The 22,500-nt window shown below is 42.7% G+C and overlaps 1 protein-coding gene and 2 pseudogenes across 2 annotated transcripts in view; all 3 read left to right on the top strand.

Moving 5' to 3' along the window:
- Dtd1 (D-aminoacyl-tRNA deacylase 1) overlaps positions 1-22,500 on the top strand; it is a 193,967-nt gene that overhangs the window by 143,653 nt on the left and 27,814 nt on the right. For both annotated transcript variants that reach the window (XM_027421610.2, XM_027421609.2), the window contains exon 5: positions 7,791-7,963. In XM_027421610.2, coding sequence (XP_027277411.1) covers positions 7,791-7,943 — 153 coding nt within the window. In that variant the 3' untranslated portion in view covers positions 7,944-7,963. The remainder of the gene's footprint in view (positions 1-7,790; positions 7,964-22,500) is intronic.
- On the top strand, positions 15,977-19,987 carry LOC103160104 (annotated as a pseudogene).
- Positions 19,981-20,711, top strand: LOC113830726 (annotated as a pseudogene).

The raw sequence follows: 22,500 nt of genomic DNA, 5'->3' as shown, positions 1-22,500 counted from the left end.
ATAACTCAAAGACAGGAGGACTGTACCTCACAAGAATGGGAATGGGATTTGCTTCTCTGGGCCCTGGCAGTCTCAGTAAATCCCAGCAAAGGTGAGCATTTGCTCCAAAGAGAAGTCGGGTCAACTGGAGACTTGGCCGGCAGTCCTGAGACCTGGCTCCTACCCAGCCTGCCCGGCCTGGACTCAGCTCTGGGCAAGCTCTCTTTGCTGACCTCATTGTGCTCAGAAACAATCTGGGAGTAATAATGTCTGCTCTTGAGTTCTCAGAATCCCAAAGGGGAACAGTTGGCTGTCAGGATCTAAGGGGTCATTTGTTCCCTCAGTGTGAAGATGGAGTTTAGGGAACTAAAGTAGAATTTTCACCGTATGTGCATTGGGCCTTTGAGGATGGAGGCTCGCTTTTTTTGTAAGTTATAGTTTCCAATAAGAGAAAGGATATGACCAGACTTGGGTTTTGTGGGACTTATCACAAACATGTGCTGTAGTTCATCTATTGCCTTGGTGATTTTTTTTAGTTGTTATCATCCCTAATCATGTTGAAAGTGAGTGTAAGGTACCCTTACCATCTCACTCTGACTGTGATCCTTCCATCAAGTGTTCAAGAGTACCTCATTTGTTCTGAAAGAAGCCAGTTCTTTGGAATCCCTGCAAAGCTGAGTGTAGTGCTTTTGTCTGGTAGATTGAGGTGTCCCCAAGGAGGCAAGTGGGCTAGGGGGACAGCACATCCAACCCTTCCTGCTGACCCCACTTGAACCCTTCCAACCTTGTTTGGTGTAGCTAGCTGCAGGTCGTTAGACTGTGCCTGATTCTGTAGAGATAGTGGAATCTTCAAGATTATAGGGCCTGGCTGAGCATGAAGGACTAGCACTCAAATCCTCTGTTAATGGAGACATCCTTCATCATTAGTGCCTTAGAAGTAGGAACCACCTATCATTTAATAGTTTCTGTCACTGTGACACTGTATGTCCTTAGCATGACGAGATAAAAGATGCCCCAAGTAATGGTATATGTGTGTGAAAGAACAGGGTAGTGATAATGATTCCCCATTTATTTGGTGCTTTGAGCATCCAGTGCCCTGACCATGTCATTGATGGTAAAGCAGATGGAGGCATTGGGCTCCAAAGGCCTGCCTAACTGTTTTCTATTACCAGCGAACTGCTGTCATCATTAGGGACAGATACCCCAACCCTTAAGCAGGGCCCTCATCTTACAGTGCCACTCCTATATCTGCAGCTGACTGAGGTCCTCTTATCCTTGTCATGGCACCTATAGATGAAGGGCTCTGTAACCACCCTGCTAAGAACCAGGAGCCAGAGCCTTCCTTCCCTCCAAGGTCATTGCCTGCTCTGATCTTCCAAACAACATTGGCCTGTTCATTTCATTTTCTGTATCTGGCATTTTGTATGTGCCACAGAGCAATTTCCACGTCCCTACCACTGTTTTAATGAATAGGGCACCCTGGCTACCACTCAGTCTTGGTGCCCTATCTGTTGTGCCACTCTCCCATCTGCTCTGTTCAGGAGCTTTGACATGAGTTCACCAACAGAGTTTTGACACCCTCAACTCGTGGAAGATGCTCCAGTTACTGTCTGAGGAGCACTGCAGCCCCAACTCACCCCTCACTCATCCCCTTTGCTGGCTCGCTTCCTCTTCACTCAGACTGGGCCTCAGGTTTTCAGACTTTCCTGTGTGATTCTCTACTCCTTTGGCTTCTGTCTTCCTGCATGCCATTTGCCACTCAGGCTCCACACTGCCTTATGCTTTCTACCATTGTAGACCTGACAGTGTAGACCAGGCAAATGGGGAGTCTCTGGGGAACTGCATTTAGGAGGGATTATGATGGATCTTCATACATGCATACATACATATCAAGTATTTCGAACAGAGACTGGCTTTTGGCACTTTAGTGGGGTTACTACCAATCATTTTTCTGGTGGGCAGTGATGCAAGTGATGTGCTAGCCTCTGGTGTGACTAGGGCATAGAATATAACCTATGTTCAGGAAGTATCTGTTCATTGAGGTTTCTATGTCGAGGGAGAGAGGTTATATGGTTCCCTGGACAGAAGGTGGAGCTTAATGGCGAGAGCAGTGGCTCTCAACCCGTGGGTCAGCTATCCTACATATCAGATGTTTACATTATGATTCATAACAGCAGAAAAATTACAGTTACAAAGTAACAATGAAATAATGGTTGAGGGGCATCATAATAATAATTATGGGTGGGGGTGGCCACAGCATAAGGAACTGTATTAAGGGGTCTCAGCATTACAAAGGTTGAGAACCCCAGGTGTAGAGGCCTCAGGATTTCACATGCTGCCAAACTGAAAGAAAGCCCATAGCCTTGCTGGTTTGCTCTCAGCTGCAAGTGTCCCAAACCACACTGGTTTTTAATAGTAAGCAGCATGGTTGCTGTGCCTAACAGGGGAACCCAGCTAGGGCACAACAGAGGCTTCTGTGCACCCCAGGAGACCTCCCTCTTCTCTAGTGCTATGCAGTTCCAGGGTTACCATGTGGCCAAGGTCAGGAAAGAAGGAAGGTGGTGTCACCTCACCTGTGTATATCAGTGTCAAACCCTCCGTTTAACACCCCTGCAGCTCCTATAGGCCACATGCCACAAGGTCATATGCATTCCCCTTGAAGGAGGAATCAGCTTGTGCAGGAGGGATAGGCTGGGAGGTGACTAGATATGGTGCCGACAGTGGCTTCTCCATGGGTTGTTCACAATGATGATGGTGACACATTGTTTTGTCACCTGAAGAGTTAGCAAAACCATAAGATAGAAGAGTCAAGTAGGGTCTTAGCAGGTGGTATTAGCATTTTATTTGTTCAGGCATATATATAAAAACGTGACCATCCTTGGATAGGACTGGCTTTCTGCATGATAGCCCAGCCCTCACCATGTTCTTTATAGTTAGTTGTGTGCTCCCTGTGTACCTATTTGATCCTTCAAGGTGTTTTGCTTTGCCAGTTTGGCTGCAGAGCATGTAAAGCCTATGTACAGATAGTCTTAGAGAATGCTATTAGAGCTCAGGGACATTAACGAAAGAGGAAGTCCTTTATTTAGATCCCCTAAAGGGTTCTTTGGTCCAGAGCTGCCTTTGGAAGGTTGGGTTTGTCTCTAAGTCATTAATGGCAATCCTTGGGGCTCATCAGTGCACTAAACAAGCAGAAAGAAGAAAGCTCCAGAAGCACTTAGTATCAGCATCCCTGGATGCTGTGCTCACAGACCCACAGTGCTGCGCTTTCTCTTTGACATGGATCTCCTGTTAATTTGAAAGCCATACTTTCTATATGAGCCTGTGCACAGTACCATGTTTTTCATTCCTTTCTTCCTTTCTCATTAGTTCCTAGGAGGGGAGGGAGAGGAGGGAAGGGGAGTGAAGAGGAAAAGAGAAATAGGGAGATCCATCTGCTTAAAGAAGAAACAGAGGGAAAGAAGGAGGGAGGGAGGGAGAGGGAAGAAAGAAAAGGAAAGGAAAATAGCCCATCTGCTTCTTTGCCCTGAGATATAAATTCCATCTCCTGAATGCATTGGACCCAGTTTTCCGAGAAAAGGCTTAAATTTATTAATTTGGTTCACAGTGTTCTCACAGAGAACTTTATTTGGTGGCCTGGAGCCATGTGAGATTGGGTTATTTTAAGATAAGTAATGTAAGACAATCAGCATTGCATGGTTGGCAGAAACATGACTATGCCTATTGCTTAAAGAATTATTACATGTGATATAAAGGCTTGGCTCTCCGTGGTGGGGGGCAGGGTTAAGGTGAGGTTCAAATCTACATCTCTACATTTGTGCACTGTGGGGCAATGCCTTTGCATCAGAGCTGCATCTGATGTTTGCTGCTTGGAGCTGCGATGGCCCCTAGCAGCCTCTGCTCCCTGGGATCATGCTTCTCTGTTAGGACCTGCTATCAAGGGCAGCAGAGCAGGAAGCAAAAGGCACAGCAAGCCTGGTGTGACATCTGACACTACAGCTGGCACCCCTGTATGTCACCTTTAAAAGGGAGAAACAAAATTGAGATGGCCTCTTATCATCTGAAGCAAACATTGTATTTTTACCATCTGTCTTAGATCCACTTTTGTGGGTATCTACCCACACCTATTGTATACAGGAAGTATATATACACCAAAAAGCAGCTTAACACAGTGCACTGCAGAACACTGACTCCCGAAACTAGAAATACAGAAAATAAAAGAAATTGGGGAACTCAGCATGTATTATCAACTTCCGTTTACCAAAATTTATTATTAGTATCATTATTATTATTTTATTATTTATTATTATTTATTTTTGAGACAGGGTTTCTATGTGTTGCCCTGGCTATCCTGGAACTCACTCTGTAGACCACACTGATTATGAACTCAGAGAGCTCCATGCTCCTCTGCTTCCAAAGTGCTGGGATCAAAGGTGTGTGCCACCATTGCCTGGCATACCAAAATTATTTTTAATTAAACTTTACTTTATGGGTATGGGTATTTTGCCCGAATGTATCTTTGTATCCTTGGTACCCATAGAGGCCAGAAGTAGTTGTGGGGCTCCTGGTGCTGGGAATGGAATAGGGTCCTCTACAAGACCAATAATTGCTCTTAACCACTGAGCCATTTCTCCAGCCCCTGAAATTATTGTAAAATTTTAGCAAAATACACATAACATTTGCCATCTTAACCATTTTTAGTATATATCTCTGCAGCACTAGGTATATTTACAAGTTAAGATGATTTTTTTTAAAAAAGTATAAGACAGAAAGATCTATGCCTGATCTCATGATATCATAAAAGAGGTTTTCAACACCGAGAGAGAAATGGAAAACATTCTTAGTATAACAAGCCCTTCCTCATCTGTGGCAGAATATATAAAAGAAATGTGTGTTCATGGAAAATAATGCTGCAATGAAAACACAGCAAATGTTAATGTTGTCATTTCCTAGATTTAAAAAAATGCTAAAATGCTGTCACCTTTTCTTTTGATCATTCCTATTTAAAGGACTGGAACACTAGTTGTTTGTTACAGGCCATGGCCAGACAATGAGTGTCGGCCAGCATGAAGTTAGCCACACACCTAGAACACACTCTGAACACAGTGAGATGACACTGGGTGACTGTTGATGAGGAATCTCTGTGCTGACATACACTCTGCCATGCTGACATACACTCTTCCATCTGTGGTCCAACTGTTCTGTGCAAATAGCTCACGGCCTGGCCCTAGTCAGAAGCCAAACTCTAGGTCTGGTTTTGTTCTTAAAGAAGTGAAAGTTGACAGTTATAGTTGAAGCCTGTGTCTATTCATTCCACAGCATTTCCCCCTCTCCTCTCCAGTGCCTTCCCATCCATTATGTGGACCTACCACAGTGTGTAGTGAGTAAATTCATCACCGTGTGTAGTGTGAGCTCATCACGGTGTGCAGTGTGGGAGCTTATTACAGTGTGTAGTATGTGAGCTTATCATGGGTGTAGTGTGTGAACTCATTATGTTGTGTAGTATACGAGCTCATCATTGTGCGTAGTTCTGTCTCTGAAACTTTGTTTGTGTGCAACATGATTTCAAACTCTCCTCTATTTTTATACTTGTAGATTTGTCTGGCCTACAGTATTACTTCTTGTGACTTTAGCATGTTATACTCATCTGTCCTATTAATGGATATTTGCATGGTTTCTATTTGTCTTTTTTTGTTTTTGCTAATATAACACTATATATTCTTATGAGCCTGTCTGTGTGGCATGGGGTGGAATCTTTTAAAAATAACATTTTTTAGCTAGGTGGTGGCAGTGAATGCCTTTAATCCCAGCACTCAGGTAGCAGAGGCAGGCTGATCTCTGTGAGTTCGAGACCAGCGTGGTCTACAAGAGCTAGTTCCTGGACAGCCTCCAAAGCCACAGAGAAACCCTGTCTTGAAAAACCAAAAAAAAAAAAAAAAAAAAAAAAACCCAAAAAACCCAAACAACATTTTTACTAATTTTTGAGGGTCTCACACAATGTATTTTGATCATATTCATCCTCTTCCCCAAATCCTCCCAGATGCCCACCCAACTTAGTGCTTCTCTCTCTCTCTCTCTCTCTCTCTCTCTCTCTCTCTCTCTCTCTCTCTCTCTCTGTCTCTCTCTCTCTCCCTTTCCTTGTCTCTCAAAACCATTGTTTGGCTGGGTGGTGACTGTACATGTCCTTTAAGCCCAGCACTTGAGAGGCAGAGGCAGGTGATTTTTCTAAGTTTGAGGCCAGCCTGGTCTACAGAGAGAGTTCCAGAATGGCCAGGCCTACACAGAGAAATCCTGTCTCAGAACAAACTAAACAAAAAACCAACCAACCAAAACAAAACAAAACCATGAATCAACCCACTTTGTTTATGTAAATACTCTTCTTGGGTGTGGGGTCTGCTCTGGAGGGTGGTTGACCTGTTAAGACTAAAGAGAACTCTTCCTCTCCTAGAAGCTATCAATGGCCAATAGCTCCCCAGCAAGGCTGAGACTTCATGTGCCCCTCCCACCATTCCATACTGGGATTTGTCTGGCTTGAGCTGACATACGTCTTGTGCATGCTGTCACAACCACTTACTTTATATTCCCACCTTCCCTGTTATGTCTAGAAAACATCATTTCCTTGTAGTTATCCCTCACCTCTGGCTCTTACAATCTTTCAGGGGTGGAATCTTGTAAGGAAAGTTACCTGGGAAGAAAGTCTCTGGATCAATGGTGCAATTAAGCACAAAACCTAATTAGCATATTAACCAGCAAGGTTATTTGCTATAACTTTTTGGGTTAATGGAAATTGGGAAAGGTAATACTGTAAGCCAACCATTAATAAGTTTGGTTTCTTGGACCAGGTTGTTCATCAATAAAAGGTTGGATTCAAAGTCTCTGTATATAATAGAAACAGTGCTCTGGAAAGCTGTGTGGAGTGATTGCATCTTTGGACACAGGGCAGAGGCCAGCTGGGAGAAGCTAGCCCTTCATTGAATTTCTTTCCCTATGATGGAGAAAATGCCTGCAGACTTGGTCTGGGAAGCAGATGGAGCTGGGTGTTGCTGTCTCTCAGGGTTTGGTACAGATGCCTTTCTTGGTCCAAGAAAATCTCGTGAATCAAGACTTGGCTAGTATTCTCAGCAAGCCTTTTCTGGAGTGGCTGTACTGTTGCTAAGAGTGTGGGTCTGACTGTCTAGTCTGTGGTTACTTTGAAACTGTTGGGGAGATATCAAAGGAAGAAATGGGTCCAGGTCACATCAGAGCATGTCCTCCTGTCCCCAGAAAGTTGAAGGATGCTTCAGTGGTGGCCTGTCTGTGACTACCATTAGCATAGTAGGAACACATGGTTTGGGTGAGTCAGGCTTTAGGCTCAGGAATGTAACCGAGACAGTGTATTTTATTTCATAGTCTTCTCTGTTACCTTCAGCAAACAGTGGAATGCTTTGAACACTCTCTAAAAAATAGTAAGTGGGAAGACAATGGTGAGAAAAGCTACAATGCCACCAAAGAAAATGGTAAGAAGCTTAAAAAAAAAGCCTTTGTTATTTAAGGAGTTCTTCTGAACTGGTGGAAGAGGCCCATGGCAAGGCTATCTTCACATCTCATATACTGGGTGATGAAAAGTCAGAGTGGAGTTACAGGTAGCAGGTAGAGAATCTGTGTTAAGGATCTGGGTGTTGTTTGATCAGTGTTCAAAGTTGGATCTGTGAACAATTGTGATAAACTAGACATCAGGCAGAAGCTTTTCCTGTGGTTTCCATGTGGTAAGTTCTCATGTGTTGGCTACCTGGTTGCATCTTCACCACTTCAAAATATTCTCTTTTTTTAATCAGCTGTCAAAGCTGGAGAAGCAGCAGCAGAGAAAAGAAAAGACCAGAGCCAAGGGGCCTTCCGAGTCAAGCAAAGAACGAAGTGCACCCCGAAAAGAAGACCGCAGCGCCAGCAGCGGGGCAGAGGGCGATGTGTCTTCAGAGCGGGAGCCATAGATGCAGAAGTGGGAGCTCAGGTAGGAGGTTCCCACCTGCACTGCTTTGTTCCCCACATTGTAGGGGAACAGAAATGAATCAAGGCAAGATGACTGCTAAGGTAGCATTCCTCCTTGAACATTCATTCATTCATTCATTCATTCATTCATTCATTCATGGCATCCTTGAATGTGCTACTTTTCAGCAGAGGGAAGGTCACTGCTCTAAGGATGTGTTGCAGTCATCAAAATGTGTGCAGGAAGCTACAAGCAGGCTAAGGGATGCCCCCAGTGGACAGTGTGTGTCACTCTTGCATTGTCTGTGGCAGCCACACTGCTTGGGCCTGACTAGCGTCTGTGTGCTCTTCTGCTGTAAGGCCCCATCTCTGTCTTACTTTACCATCCTGTCTGCCATTGCCACTCTTACTCTCAACAACCCCAGTGGCCAGTGTCCTCTGAAGTAGCCGTTTGTCACCATTGCCTGGTTTGTACTTTATCATATTCCTTTCACATTGCATGACATTGTCATTTGTTTATTCTATCAAGTGAGCATTCTGCTATGTAAATTTGATTGGCTTCCAACCCAACTATGTAGACTAGGCCATTTTCATACTCACAGCAATATTTCTGCCTCTGTCTCCCAAGCTCTGAGGCTCCAGGGTTGTACCACCATGCCCAGCTAGCATGGATTGTTCTTCACTGTTCCATACCCAAGACTGTGTGGAGTTCACTGTCGCATTCAGTTCATCTTCCAGCAGCCCCAATGGCCTTCTGTCTCAGTTTCCTCATCAGATATACTATCAAAGCCCCTTATTTAATGAATACTTGATGAAATAATGGGGTTCAGGTGTGAAGGATCCAGGGTCTGACCTTACACAGTTCACATATTCAAGAAAACAAAATAGAAACACAGTTGTGTCACAGCAAAGTGCATTATGGAATGGATAGAATGGAGTGTGGGGTAGAGAGGACCCTACAAGTTGACCTTGAAGGATATATGGAATGGGGAGGCAAAGGACAAGAGCAGGGAATAGCTACCAAGGCAAGAGAGAGAAGGGCGTGTTAGTTTTGGTCACTATAACAAAAAAACAAACCAAAAAACCCCAAAAAACTGCTTTTGAAAAGGTTTATTTTGGCTCACAGTTTTGGAAGTTTCAACCAATGATTTATTGACCCTATTGATTTTTGAGCATTTGGCAAAGCCATATATCATCGTAGGCACATATGGTGATGCAAAACTGATTACCTTATGGCCAGGAAGAGGAGAGGGGAGTGGAAGAGAAGGCTGAGATTCCATGGTCTTCTTTGGAGCACACCTCAAACAATCTGAAGATGTCCTCCCAGGCCTCATGTCTGAAAAATTCCACTGCCTCCCAATAGTGCCACGGTGTAGACAGAACAAACCTTGTGAGCCTTTGGAGGATTCCCCAGATCCATTCTACAGCAGGGTGCCCACATTTTGTTGGAGGAATGGAAATGACAAAGATAGATAGATGGCTTTGGAAAAGAGGGAGATTAACTGAGGGATTGGGTACCAGTGGAGAGAGCATAGAGCTTCTTGAAGTTGGGGACGTGGTTTATAACTGTCAGGAATCTGGACTTCATTCTGGGATAATGATAAACCTCTGAAAAGTTTTAGTGTACAAGTGACATAGTCAGGCATAACATAAAAACAGCATCCAGTTCTGGATGTGGATAGGCCAGTTTGGAGGACCTGTAGAAATCCAAAGAAATAGTGGGATTAGAGGAGATAGGGGAGGCTGGAAGATGTAAAGATCAGCTTGGGTAATCAATGTGAGTATTTGGGGTGCATGTAGATGATGTAGGGACAGGGTGAACTCACAGAAATAGGAAGCAGTACTATTTTCGTGACAGTCTTGTAGTGCTGGGGCTGAGAAGAGGTCTTAGGCATGTGTTTTGGAGCTTTCATCTTATACAACAATTAAACCATGTCTGAAAACAGGGTTGTTCTGGAGATACCAAACTACAAGAGGAGTGGCTGCTGGCAAGGCCTTCTCGTCCCTTCTGAAGGCGGTGTCTATAAGATATCTATGGCTTTGAGGATGTCCATGTACAGATGTTGAGATACATTAGTAACAGTTGGGGGCAGTAGTACCCACTCCTAACAAATAGAGGAATGAATAAAGGCTCAGAAAGGCTGAGCCTCTGATAGTTTGGGAAGCTGTGAAGGAATTCTCCTGCCTTTGACTTCTCTTATACCCTCCCAATAGCACTATGCTCCCCCGCCCCCGTGTCCTTATGGGAAGATAGTGGTGCAATAGTAGCTGGTCTTGATTGACTAACCTCACACATTCATGTATGAGTGAAGTGTGAGTCAGAGAAAGGTCATATCACATTACATCTTATTGGTCACAGCCACTATCAACTCATAAGTTTCTCATTTTGATGCTCAGGCTTAAGACCATTGGTTTTTATTCATGAACTAAAAAGAAAATACATGATGTGGGTCAATTATATATAAAATATGAGGTCATGGTTATTGGAGAAGACTCTACAACCTCTAATTTACTAAACCAGCATAGTCCCTAAAAACAATCTTTGAACATTTGTCCTTATACCCACAGATAAGTGTAGTCTCCACTCCTTATCAAGGAAACTTCTCTTTTCAACAGACAGAGACCATTACAGAAAAATCACAACCAATCAAAATGCGGAATTGTAGAGCCCAGTTCCAACAGTGACATCTACAAAACACTTCCACACCTAAGGCTCAGGGAACATTGTGGAAGAAGGGGTGGAAAGATTGTGAGAGGCAGAGGATCAGGGAGTTTGCTGTGAGGTAGTGTCTCCTAGGAACATTAGTGTTGTTTGTTGTTTTTGCTCTTTTGGCTTTTTGAGGGCCTCACCACCCAGCTCCCAAATAAATCACACACAGAGTCTTATTATTGCCTGGCTTTAGCTTGGTTTGTTACTAGCCAGCTTTTCTTAACTTAAATTAACCCATCTACCTTTTCCCTCTGGGCTTTTATCTTTCTTACTTCTGTATCTCTTACTTTCCTTCTTACTCTGTGGCTGTCTGGGTGGCTGGCCCCTGACATCCTCCTCTCCTTGTTCTCTTGCTTTCCTCTCCTTCATTGTTTTTCCTTCTATTTATCCTCTCTGCCTGCCAGCCCTGCCTGTCCTTGCCCCTGCCTCTCTATTGGCCATTCATCTCTTTATTAGGACCATCAGGTGTTTTAGACAGGCAATGAATCACAGCTTCACAGAGTTAAACAGATGCAGCAGAAACAAAAGTCACACACCTTAAAATAATATTCTACCACACATTAGAAGCTACACGTATAAAGTCTCATGAACATGATTGCCCAACCATGAGCTGAACAAGGATGGCACTATTGGACATGCCAAAATGGTTAGTGGGTGAGGGAGCCCACAAGGCACAACCCTACACAGAGAACTATAGGCAACTTCGAAAAGCTGGGAGTGGGGTAGGTGGTCTTTCCTGGGGAAGATCACACTAATTGGTTATCCAGTGGCAAGTGTCAGCCCTGAAAACACACATACAAGTAACATCACATGACCAAACAGGTTATATTTAGGAATATGTATGTATATATGTGTACATATATGCATGCAATAACAATTAATAGAAAAATGGGCCATGAATCTGAAGGAGAAAGGGAAGGGGTATATGGGAAGGTTTGGAGAGAGGAAGGGGAAGGGAGAAATGTAATTGTAGTATAATCTCAAACAAACAAAATAGAAGGCATGGTTAGGCCTCAGGTCTGTGATACTCCTTAGAAGCAGGAATACAGCACTGGGATTTATCCAGGACTTCCTCTCATGCTGCTGATGGCTTCTATATCTTTATGTAATTTCTGCCTCCTTGGTGTTTACTTCCTGCAGCTCTTTCAGAACAAGCACAGATGGAGTTCCAGTGTCAGAATGTAAGCTGCAGTCTGCAGGATGGAGAGAGACACTGACCTAAACCCCAGTATCTCCAGTGTCTGTGCATAGTCCTTCTAGGTTCACACAGAAGGAAGCTTTGGAAAGATGGACTCCTGCACCCACTGACAATGGTCAGAAGGACCCAGTCTATCAGGCTCAGTTGTGCTGGGGAAGCACTTAACTTGGTTCCGAAGTGGACACTAGCTTGGGCCTCCAGCCATGAACCCTAGACTGTGGGCAGCCATCCACATTCTCTTAACACTTGTGGAAACTGTCTTTTCTCTTGACTTTTGTTAGACTATAAACTATAGCCTTTTTCTGGAGAATTAGGACTTCAGCTACAAGTTAATGCTGATTAAATGTTTAAACTCCCATGACAAAAATGATGGGACAGGGCTAAAACATGAGCACTTGTCTCAAAGAACCAAACCTAGATTATCAACCGAAATACAAATGCTGTGCACATACATGTATATACATTCTGTGCACACAGGTGTATACACATGCTATGTACAGAAACATACATATACATGCCTGTGTACAAACATGTTTATACACATGCTGTGCACACAAACATATATACACATACTATACACAGAAATCTCTAAACACATGCCTGTGTACACAAACACATATAAATGCTTGTACACACATTAGAATATGCTTTGTGTTTTCAAACATCTTGGACAACTATAATGCCAGCTAACTGATGACTCTGCATTATATTATTGATTTATCAGCAAATTTTGCAAATGCAATGACTCCAGTTTTACTTTAACTATATCTGAAAATCTTTGTTTTACTTATTTGAGGTATAAAAGAATTTGGTTACTTTTTAAATCATCACAAAGCAGAACAATTTGACAGCTTCTCTTTGCTTTGGAGTTGGCCCCAAAATAATTATTTCTAAAAGATAATTTTTGGAGAGCTTTATATGTGAGCAGTGTGTCTATATCAGTCCCGCCTTCCTTCCTCTCTCCAACTCCAGTGCCCCCCTCTTCCCCAAACTCACAGTCTCATCTTTAATTATTACTGTTGCATGCATATACATACAAAGGTCACTGAGTACATTTAGTGTTGCTTGCATGTACATGTCCAGGGCTGACCGTTTGGGATTCAGGCAGCCTATGTTGTTCCTGGAGGAGATGAATTCTCCCTCTCTCAGCAGCCATTAGCCATCTGTAGCTCTTCATCTATGGGTTGGAGCATGTGGAATTTCCCTTGACCACATTGGTATGTCAACTGATACTGTCATTATACCACTATTGTTTGGGCAGACATCCTGGTGATTTATGTGTCATGCCTAGGGGGTACTATCTAGCTGCAAGTGCCTTAGGTCTCTGGTTCTTACAATCTTTCCTCTCCCTCTTCTATGATTTTCCCTGAGTCTCAGGTATAGGGGTTGCCTTAGAGATATATCAGTTGGGGTTAGAGACGCCACAGTCACTTATCCTCTGGATTTTGGTCGGTTGTGGATCTCTGTGGTAGATCTGTTGCAAAAGGAAGCTTCCTTGATGAGGGGTGAGAGCAACCCTAACCATGGATATAAGAATCAGGGTTTAGAATACAGTGAGGAATTAGATTGGTTTAGGAAAGTGGCAGTGGTCGATTCTTCTCTAGGGTTGATGATCTCTCCAGCCATGGGTACTTGGCTAGGGTTACAGAACAGGGATGAATTCCGTCAAGTCCAACTAGACAGGCTGCTGGTTACCTCCGAGATGAGATGCCACCACCACTGTACTGGAGTGGATACATTGCCAGTTCAGTCTTTGTTGTGGTTCATAGACTTTACACCAGGGCAGGACTACTGATTGCTTTTTTCCCTTGATGCAGAGAGGAGAGAGAGGGGGGGAGAGGGAGGGAGGGAGAGAGAGAAAGAATATCACCTTCCAATGCTGTGAGAACTAGTCCCCAGGGAGGAGGCTTCCAGATCACCTCCAGCTTTATGCCTCCAGGTTTGTGTCTGAAGTGTGTGGTGTCTTTAGCAATAGGATCTTACCTTCAAATTCTTGAAGATAACCAAGGACAGTGGGAGTAGCCATATTGTTTGGGGGAGCCTCTCATAATCCAGTTGTAATTCAAATGAGAGACAGCGGCAGCAGAGCCTGGCAGGGAGAGTCCCTCTGTGTCTGTGTGCTGGAGGCCTCTGAGTCACCATTCAGCCAAGAACCAGTGAGGGGCTGGGGTGTGCTCCCCTTTGGGAACTTAGTCACAATTCTGGATTTGAAGACTTTGAAGGGGACCAGACTAAAGGACAGGTGTTACTACAATTGCACCCTTAGGTTTTGTGTTGTCACTTTGAAGAAATTTGTCATCTCAATAGGCCACAAAATCACCTCAGACATTTTAGACACTGGTGAGAGCTGAAGGAAGAGTGACAGATAGTGACCTTGCGTTTGTTTTGTTACATGGAACAGCCACTCCAGACAGGAGCTGCAGTTTTCTTTTGCTTTTCTTAAAAAGGAGAAAGAGCCCTGGGGAGCCTGTGGGACCAGGGGAGCTGCTTTGAATTTTCAAGGCTTGAGAGGGAAAAGGGAAAGGCAAAGAAAATATAATGAGAAACTCATACCATTGGCTCCATTTTTCTTTGAAAATGATTAAATACCCTTTATGGTTGGGAGGATAGTCCCAGGGCGGGCGCATTTCTCTGTCACATTGCAAATGTTCCTTTCTAGTTCATCAAACAGACATAAAAATGCTAAAATTAACGTTTGTTCTGGGCCCAGTCTCATATCTTCAGGTTCCTCGCCTCACTCCTCAGGATGAGAGGATTTGTGGTGAGGCTTCCTGTTAATAGGCTAGCATCAAATGCAGCCTGGGCTGGGAGACATTCTTTGCTTCTGTGTCCCCTATCACGTCCTTTGAGTATTTACTTGACTGCTGTAATTAGGGTATGAGAAGAGCTTCTGACCCGCACCCCACATTTGTCTTCAAATGTCAACAACACACTCAAAAACAAAAAAGGGAAATGTTTGGGAAGCTGCCATCTGTTTGCTTTTCCAGCTTGACCTTTGTTGAAATAGTAAGATGCAGTCATCTTGGTGGAGTGTTCTTCCTAATGAGCACAGTAGTTGAGCAGTGCGCGCATATGTGTGTGTGCGCGCGTATGTATGCATGTGCGTGTGTGTTTGCTCTAGAGTGTACAATATGCATTTTAAATGTCTCTGATTCTACTTTTAAGCAGCACCATAGTAAGTTGCCTGTACAACCCTGTATCTCCCAGTACTCCCTCCTTGTGCAGTACTGCCACAGCTTACCCCCTTCCCCACATGGTATGATCACTGGTGCATTGTTTTTTATTGTTTCCCAAGTGGTTATTTTAAAAATGAGTTAAGGCTAAGAAAAGATTGTTTGCCTTCATTTCTCTCATTATGGCTTTTTCTTTCATGCTGTGAACTTGGTTTTTAAACTATTTCATGTTCCTTCTGTCTGAAGAATTGCTTTCCATATTTTTTGAGGCACATATTTGAGGAAATCTTTAGTTTTCTCTTTTGTTTTTGAAGGATAATTTTGCTGGTTTAGAATTCTAACTGGTAATTTTTATATTTTCAATATTTAAATGTTTTATTTCTCTCCTTTTAAATTTCTTTTCAAATGTACTTTTAGTTTTAAAGGACACATAGCAGTTGTAAATGTTTATGATATGTGGTGCGACCTTTCAATATATGTATCCATGTATCAGGTATACTGGCATATCTACCACCAAAGACACATGTTGTTTTGTTACTGTTTGGAACATTCAAAATCTTCTGTACTCGCCATCAGGAAGTACACTCTTGTTTGTTGTCATTTGTAGTGATCCTACTGTATGTGTGGTATAACAGTACTACTCTAGTAGTTACTCTAATCCAACATATTAGCAAAATGTACCCCTGTGCCCATTTACTACCTGCTAGTTTAGAGTAAGGAGAGAGAAAGGGGCTCTAGAGAAAGGCACCTGGTAGAATTGTTGTTCAGGCAAGAGATTTATTAATGCTGCAGGCAAAGTCTGAAGTAAGAATCTTCAGTTTCCCAGGTGCAGTGCCATATCTACTCATCACGGTTTCTGAGGGAGGGGCAATCCTGTGCTGCTAGGATGCAGGCTTAGTTAATATGTAACCTGTGTCACCTGACCACAGTCAGACTGTCCCTGGATTCCTAGGCAGCATGAAAATTGGCTCTTGTGAGAACTATGTGGCCTGTGAGCGCTTTGCTGTTGATTTGAGAGGCGTGGGGCTGATCACACTAGCATCCAGGGGACTAATGCCAACACCATCCTTTGCTTCCTTTCCCCAACACTCTTCCCAGATTCTAGTCTCATTAAATCTGTTCTCTTCCTTGCTGAGATCAACTTTGTCTTCTCCATATAAGTAAGAACATGCAACATTTGTCCTTTTATCTATGACTCATACCCCTTACATAATGTCTGTTGCTTCCATCCACGTTGTTGTGAATGAAACAGTTTCATTCTTTATTGAATGGGTGTTAAATATCCTATTGTGTATGTAAAATGCACAAATACACTTTGAAAATCCATTTATCTGTTGATAGACACCCAGGTTGATTTTATTCCCTGGCTGTTGTGAATAGTGTGTTAATAAACATTAATGTAGCTGTACCTTTGGACTACTAATCCAATTTTTGCAGATATATTCCTAGTAGTAGTATTGCTAGATCATATGGTGATTTTATTTCTAGTTTTCTGAGAAACTTTTATACTGTTTTCTATAATGGCTGCTCTAATTTACACTCCCATAAAAAGTATGTCAGATTTCCAGTTTCTCTAAACCCTCACCAGCATTAGTTATTTTTTCTTTTATAATAGTCATTCTCACTGGGACAGAATGGCATCTCATTGTGGTTCTTATTTACATTCCTCTGATGATTGGTAATGATGCATTTTTTTATATTCTTTTTTTTATCTTGATGGTGTGAATCTTTTATTTATTTTTATTTTTATATATTTGAATTATAAACAAGATTGAATTAAATGACAATCCCAGTTCCCTTCTCCCTCCCTTCCTCCCCTACCCCCCTCAGCGTTTTTTATATTCTTACTTCCCTTCTTTTCTTGGTTGTCTCCTCACTCTGTTGAATGCTTTACTCTATATAAAGCTTTTAGTTCGACGTGATCCCATTTATCATTTTTTTTTGCTTTTGTTGCCTATGCTTTTGCAATTATATCCAAATGTTTTACCCTATGATGTACTGAAATATTTTCTTCTCATAATTCTATAGTTTCAGGACTTACATTTAAATCTTTGATTCATATTGAGTTTATTTTTTATATGGTAAGAGACGGGGGCTTAGTTCTTCTGTGTGTGGACAGTCTACTGATAGTCTACTTTGCCCAGTAGCATGATGGGGGGATATCCTTCTGTATATATGTTTCCCTTATTGGTTGATGAATAAAACACTGATTGGCCAGTAGCCAGGCAGTGCTACCGGATAAAGAGAATGCTGGGGAGAGGGAGGCAGAGAGAAGCTGCAAGAGAGACCACATGCTGCTGAAGGAGTAACATGCAGGATCACAGGTAAGCCACAGCCTTATGGCAATACATAGTTTAGTAGAAATGGGTTAATAATTAAGAGAGCTATCCAGTAAGAAGCCTAAGCCATTGGCCAAATAGTTTATGAATTAATATTAATCTTTGTGTGTTTATTTGGGACTAATCTGCAGGACCAAGCTAGAACAGAAACTTCCATCTACAGTACGATTTATCAAAGAATTTCCTGTCTTCCATATATGTCCTTATTGTCAAAGAAAGAAGTGTTTATAAATGCATGTTTTTAATTCTTGGTTCTCTAGTCTATTCCATTGATTTATTTAATGTGCATGTGTACCATGTTGTCTGGGGAGCTATGGCTATTTGATTCTATACAGTGTAATGATAAATCTTTCTGCCAGCCACACAAGCCCTGTTGCCACATAGGCGCCCAAAAATAACACATAGAGTCTTATATTATTTACAGTGCTGCTGGACAATGACTAGGATTTCTTACTTGCTAGCTCAGTCTTAATTCTCAACCATAACTACTTATCTATATATTTATAAAGACTTATTTGATTGAGGATGCCAGCGGCATGCGTCCTCTCTTGTCGGGCTCACATGGCGACTGTACAGAGAAGAGAGGAGGAGGATCACAAGACTTCTCTTAACTACATTTCCCAGAATCTTCCTCAACTCCTAGCCCACCTAACTTGCTTCCCTATTGGCCAACAGTACTTTGCTATGACTCCTGTCATGGCCACTACTACTGGACAGTGGCTATCCTTTTATTTTGTTGTTTCCACCATCTCTTTTTCTACAATACTGTCTCTGCCACAGTTGTCTGCTGCTGCCTCTTCCCACTGTTGCTATTCTTGTTGTACCCTCATTCAGCTGTTACTGCCATCGTTGCTGTGTTTTTCATGTTACTAGATGAGTCTGCTCAACTAGTGATTATCAAAAGTAGGCGAGAAAAGGTCACTCAAGGGCAATGAGAGTTAGATGATGCCTAGAGACAGAAAGCGTAAACTGTAAAGGAATACAGACCATGGAGTGCTTGTTACTTTTACCAACTTGAGGAATCTGATTTATTGGTTTATTTGGCATCAGAGAATGAAAAGTAATATGGCATGCAGGAAAATATGCAAAAGGAAATGTTTCTTTGAGGAGATATTACTCTGCTTACAATAGATCGGACTATTAACATTCAAGATGTTCTTATAATGGCATGGAGTCTCCAAGAAAAACACAGAGAAGGAGAAAGATATCCAATCAGAAGAGGTACTGGAGAGCCCCATCTCCTGGAAGAAGCCCAGACCAGCAATAACCCAGGTCCACTTGGGATGGACCTACTACAACAGGAGGAAAGATGAACTGGATCCTCTCCTCACTGGCACTAGGGGAGAGGACCTTCCTCTCTCACAGCTCAGGATGATGCAGGAACAGATTACAGATAAAATCAGCTTAGCAGACCAGAGGATGAGAAGAGAGGCCCGGAGGAAGATGATGAGTGGTGAGGTCACCAAAAAAGTCAGCATCTCCAAGATGTTTTATTATTCAAGAGCTTCTTCAAGCAAATGCAGTTCAAGGAAGAGGACTATCTTCCAGATCTGTTCTGTAAGCATGAGCTGCTGCTTGACTTGTCACCCAAGCTTATGCAGCTTTATTGACAGTTGCCAATTCAAAAGTCCCAGAAATTGGAGAATAGTCCTCCTGAGACTAACTTTTAACCTTCAGAAAGGATATTAAAGAAATGATAAATGAATGTGTCTGAGTACCTCAAATTTTGTTGCACATCTTACTAAGCAAGATGTAGCCCATGAAGTTCTATAAATAGAGGTGCTCTCTGTGCCCCTGGGAAGACCAGCAGGTGACAGTGTTGAAGTAGCCATTGGTTTGCTCAAAGACTGCAGCCTCAAATGAACACAAATGTCACCAGGGGGAACCAATGCTAGTTTTGAATTCCTTCCAAACATTCTACACGAGTCTGAAATTGACAGAGGAGGTCAGCATATAATTGAAGTTATGCTTGCTCTGTGGAAAGATGGATTTGAGGATCACCAATTATTCTAGAGGACTTGATTCAGTTACCCACATGCTCACTTTGGAGGGTGACTACAATCTAGAAGATATTCTTAATATTTTCAAGATGTTCTAATCTTGTGGAGAATGAAAAGAAATACAAGCTATTAAGAAGGAAATTTTTTTTTCTTATCAAAATATTTTATTTTAGGAGATCACTCAAAAAAGACCCTCTACATTTGATAGACACCCCAATAATACCCTTGGTCTTTTTTGTGGTCTTTTATTTTTCTTTTTTCTCAACTAAAACAATTTTATGCTTAAAAGACAAGAAATATTTCACCATCAGATTTCAGGATGTGTACACACACACACACACACACACACACACACACACACACACACACACACACACACACACCAGTTTAGCATATCAGACGATGAACAGAGTCCCTAAAGAAAATGATCAGGACATCTCCAATGACAGTTTTATTATCCAGTATGTACATTTATTATATAATATACAACAATCTTATGGTGTATTTACATATAGAATATATTTTAATGTATATTTCTGATAAAGGGGAGGGGAGGAAGGGAAGGCCTATAGTTTAGGAAGTTTGGCTTTTCTTTTCCTAGTGAGGAGGCTTTCTGCTAAGAAGGAAAATTCTTAATGGAGGAGATCATGATTCAAACAAAGACCAGGATGCTGGTAGTAGGGAAAAGGAAGAAGATAATGAAGGACCAGAAGTCCTTCTGCTCATGACAAAACTAAAATTCATGTAGTCTCATTTTGTCATATGACTTGTTAGTCAAGTTCAGAGTTTGAAGAAGGCACTCACAAATTGCTGACAAAGGGATTTCCCTAAAAGTCCCAACAAGAACTCTGCAATATGATGCTTGATTGTTGTGCCAACAGAAGACTTAGGAGAGTCTTTTTAGGCTCATTAGCAGGGTGATTTTGCATGCCGATAAAGGAGCACATGGAATAATTTAAAAGAATATTCAAAGAACATGATGATACTGCACACCACTTAGAAACGAGTAAATTGAGAAATGTTGCTAAGATGTTTGCTCACCTTTTCCATGTTGATTTATTTCCAGGGAGTGTTCCAGAATTTATGAAAGTGAAGAAGCCACTATGTCACCTTGTAGAATTTTTGTCAAAATATTTTTCCAGGAACTGTGTAAACTTAATGCAAGATTAAAAGATGAGATCCATAGCCTTTGTTTGAAGGCTTGTTACCTCAAGACAATCCAAGGAACATTTGCTTTGCTTTGCTTTGCCACCGACTTTCATACTTCATAGGCTTTAGAGCACTGGTTCTCACCCTTCTGAATGCTGTGACTCTTTAGTATTGTGGTGATCCCCAGCCATACAATTATCCTGTTGCTACTTCATAACTGAAATTTGCTACTGTTATGGATTGTAATGTAAAATACATGATATGCAGGATATCTGTTATGAGAGCCCCAAAGGAGTTGTGGCCCAAAGGTTGAGAACCACTGCCTTAGAGGTTTAATGGAGGGATTGTGTGAGCATCTCAGAAATACACCAAAAGTCATCATAGCACAGACATCAGATGCTGAGCATCTACCCTCTGTCTTCGGTGTTGTCCTTGGGGGTTGGATTCCTCTGATGTCAATTCTGACAGCAGTGAGAAAGCTCTGTGGGGGATGGGAGTGTCAGTCACAGTTGTGGACTAGAGACTTTCCCATGCTTTAGGCTGGGCTCGAGTTTGTGATGGACAAGTGTCCAATGTTCATTGACCCTGTCTTCATTCTGACAGCTTCCTTTCTTTGTGTATCAGGAGCTTCTGCTGTGCACACTTAGCTTTTGTGGTCTCTGGTTCTCTTACCTGGACATTTCTCAAATGGTATCCCCTAGGGTGTTCTAACTCAGGGGGACGGGGTCTCCTAAGTACACTGGGAGTTATGGGAAGCACTCACAGCACAGAGATTTGTACAGGCAAAGGACCTGGCTTAGTTCCTCCAGGACCTCCTGAATATTAATCATTGTGCTGGAAGGATGCAGCTGTGGGCATCAGGTACACTTGGAAGTCAGTGTTTTCAGTGATGGGTGACTCCAGGACTTGATCCCCTCACTGACCTCAGGCTTATGGCTGTCACAGCCCAGCTGTCAGTTGATGAGTCCTGATTCCATCAGGAGTTGTGTGCTTCACAGCTTGAGCTAAGCTTCATGAAGCCTCTGCTCTCCAGCTTCTCAGTGCCAGGCATTCCTGCTGCCGACATCTGTCCCCATGCCAGGCCTTCCTGCTGTCCACATCTGTTCCCATGCCAGGCCTTTCTGCTGTCCACATCTGTCTCCATGCCAGGCCTTCTTGCTGTTCACATCTATGCCCAGAACTGTCTTTTGCTTTGGGGCCGGGGCTGGTTAAATTCAGACTCCCTGACTTGTGGATTGCTCACTGTTCTCAGGCCCCCAGAGTGGGTCAGTTTTGAACAACAGGTCCTCTCTCAAGATGGTGGGCAACCCTTCTTGCTCTCCAAGTCATGAAGACTGACAAAATGGAACTCCAGTTCATTCCTGACCCATGAGTGGGAGAAATGTCTCTCATCAAACCCACCACTATATTTAAGGCTTCTGAGCATGGGGGCTTGTTTTGAGGAGAGGGCTGCCCCCTCTCTTTCCCCTTCAGACCTCTAGGCTAGCTTTGAGATGAGGGTCGTGTACCTCCTCCACTCTGCAGCTGGGCGTCAGGAGCATTCAGTTTTGGCTTTTTGGGAGGGGCACTGCCCGACTCTATCAGCCATTCTCTCACTGCCTTTGGGAATTTCCAAACCTCTTCTCTTTTCTCTCTTTGCAATAGGTAATTCTTTCTTAAATGCAGATTATACCTTAAGTGGGTCACAAGGAGAGGTTGCCGATAATCTTCCATCTTATCAGAAGTCAGGTATTACGTCCTAGATGTTGGCTTTTTGAAACATGGTCTTACTATGTAGGCCAGGCTGGCCTTGAACTGTCTAAGTCACCTAGGCTGGACTTGAATTCATGATTCTCTGTCTCCAAAGGGCTGAGATTGTACTAATACACCACCATTCCTTGCCAGATTTCAACTCTTTTTGTTTGAAAGACCTGAGTCCCCTTGGCAGTTCATTGGAGGGCTCACTGGAACCTCTAACAGTGCTAACAGGTAGGGTGGATACCTCACTGATAAC

The sequence above is a fragment of the Cricetulus griseus genome, chromosome 6 (assembly GCF_003668045.3).
Source record: "Cricetulus griseus strain 17A/GY chromosome 6, alternate assembly CriGri-PICRH-1.0, whole genome shotgun sequence".
Taxonomy (NCBI): domain Eukaryota; kingdom Metazoa; phylum Chordata; class Mammalia; order Rodentia; family Cricetidae; genus Cricetulus; species Cricetulus griseus.
This window is presented reverse-complemented; position numbering and strand designations above follow the sequence as displayed.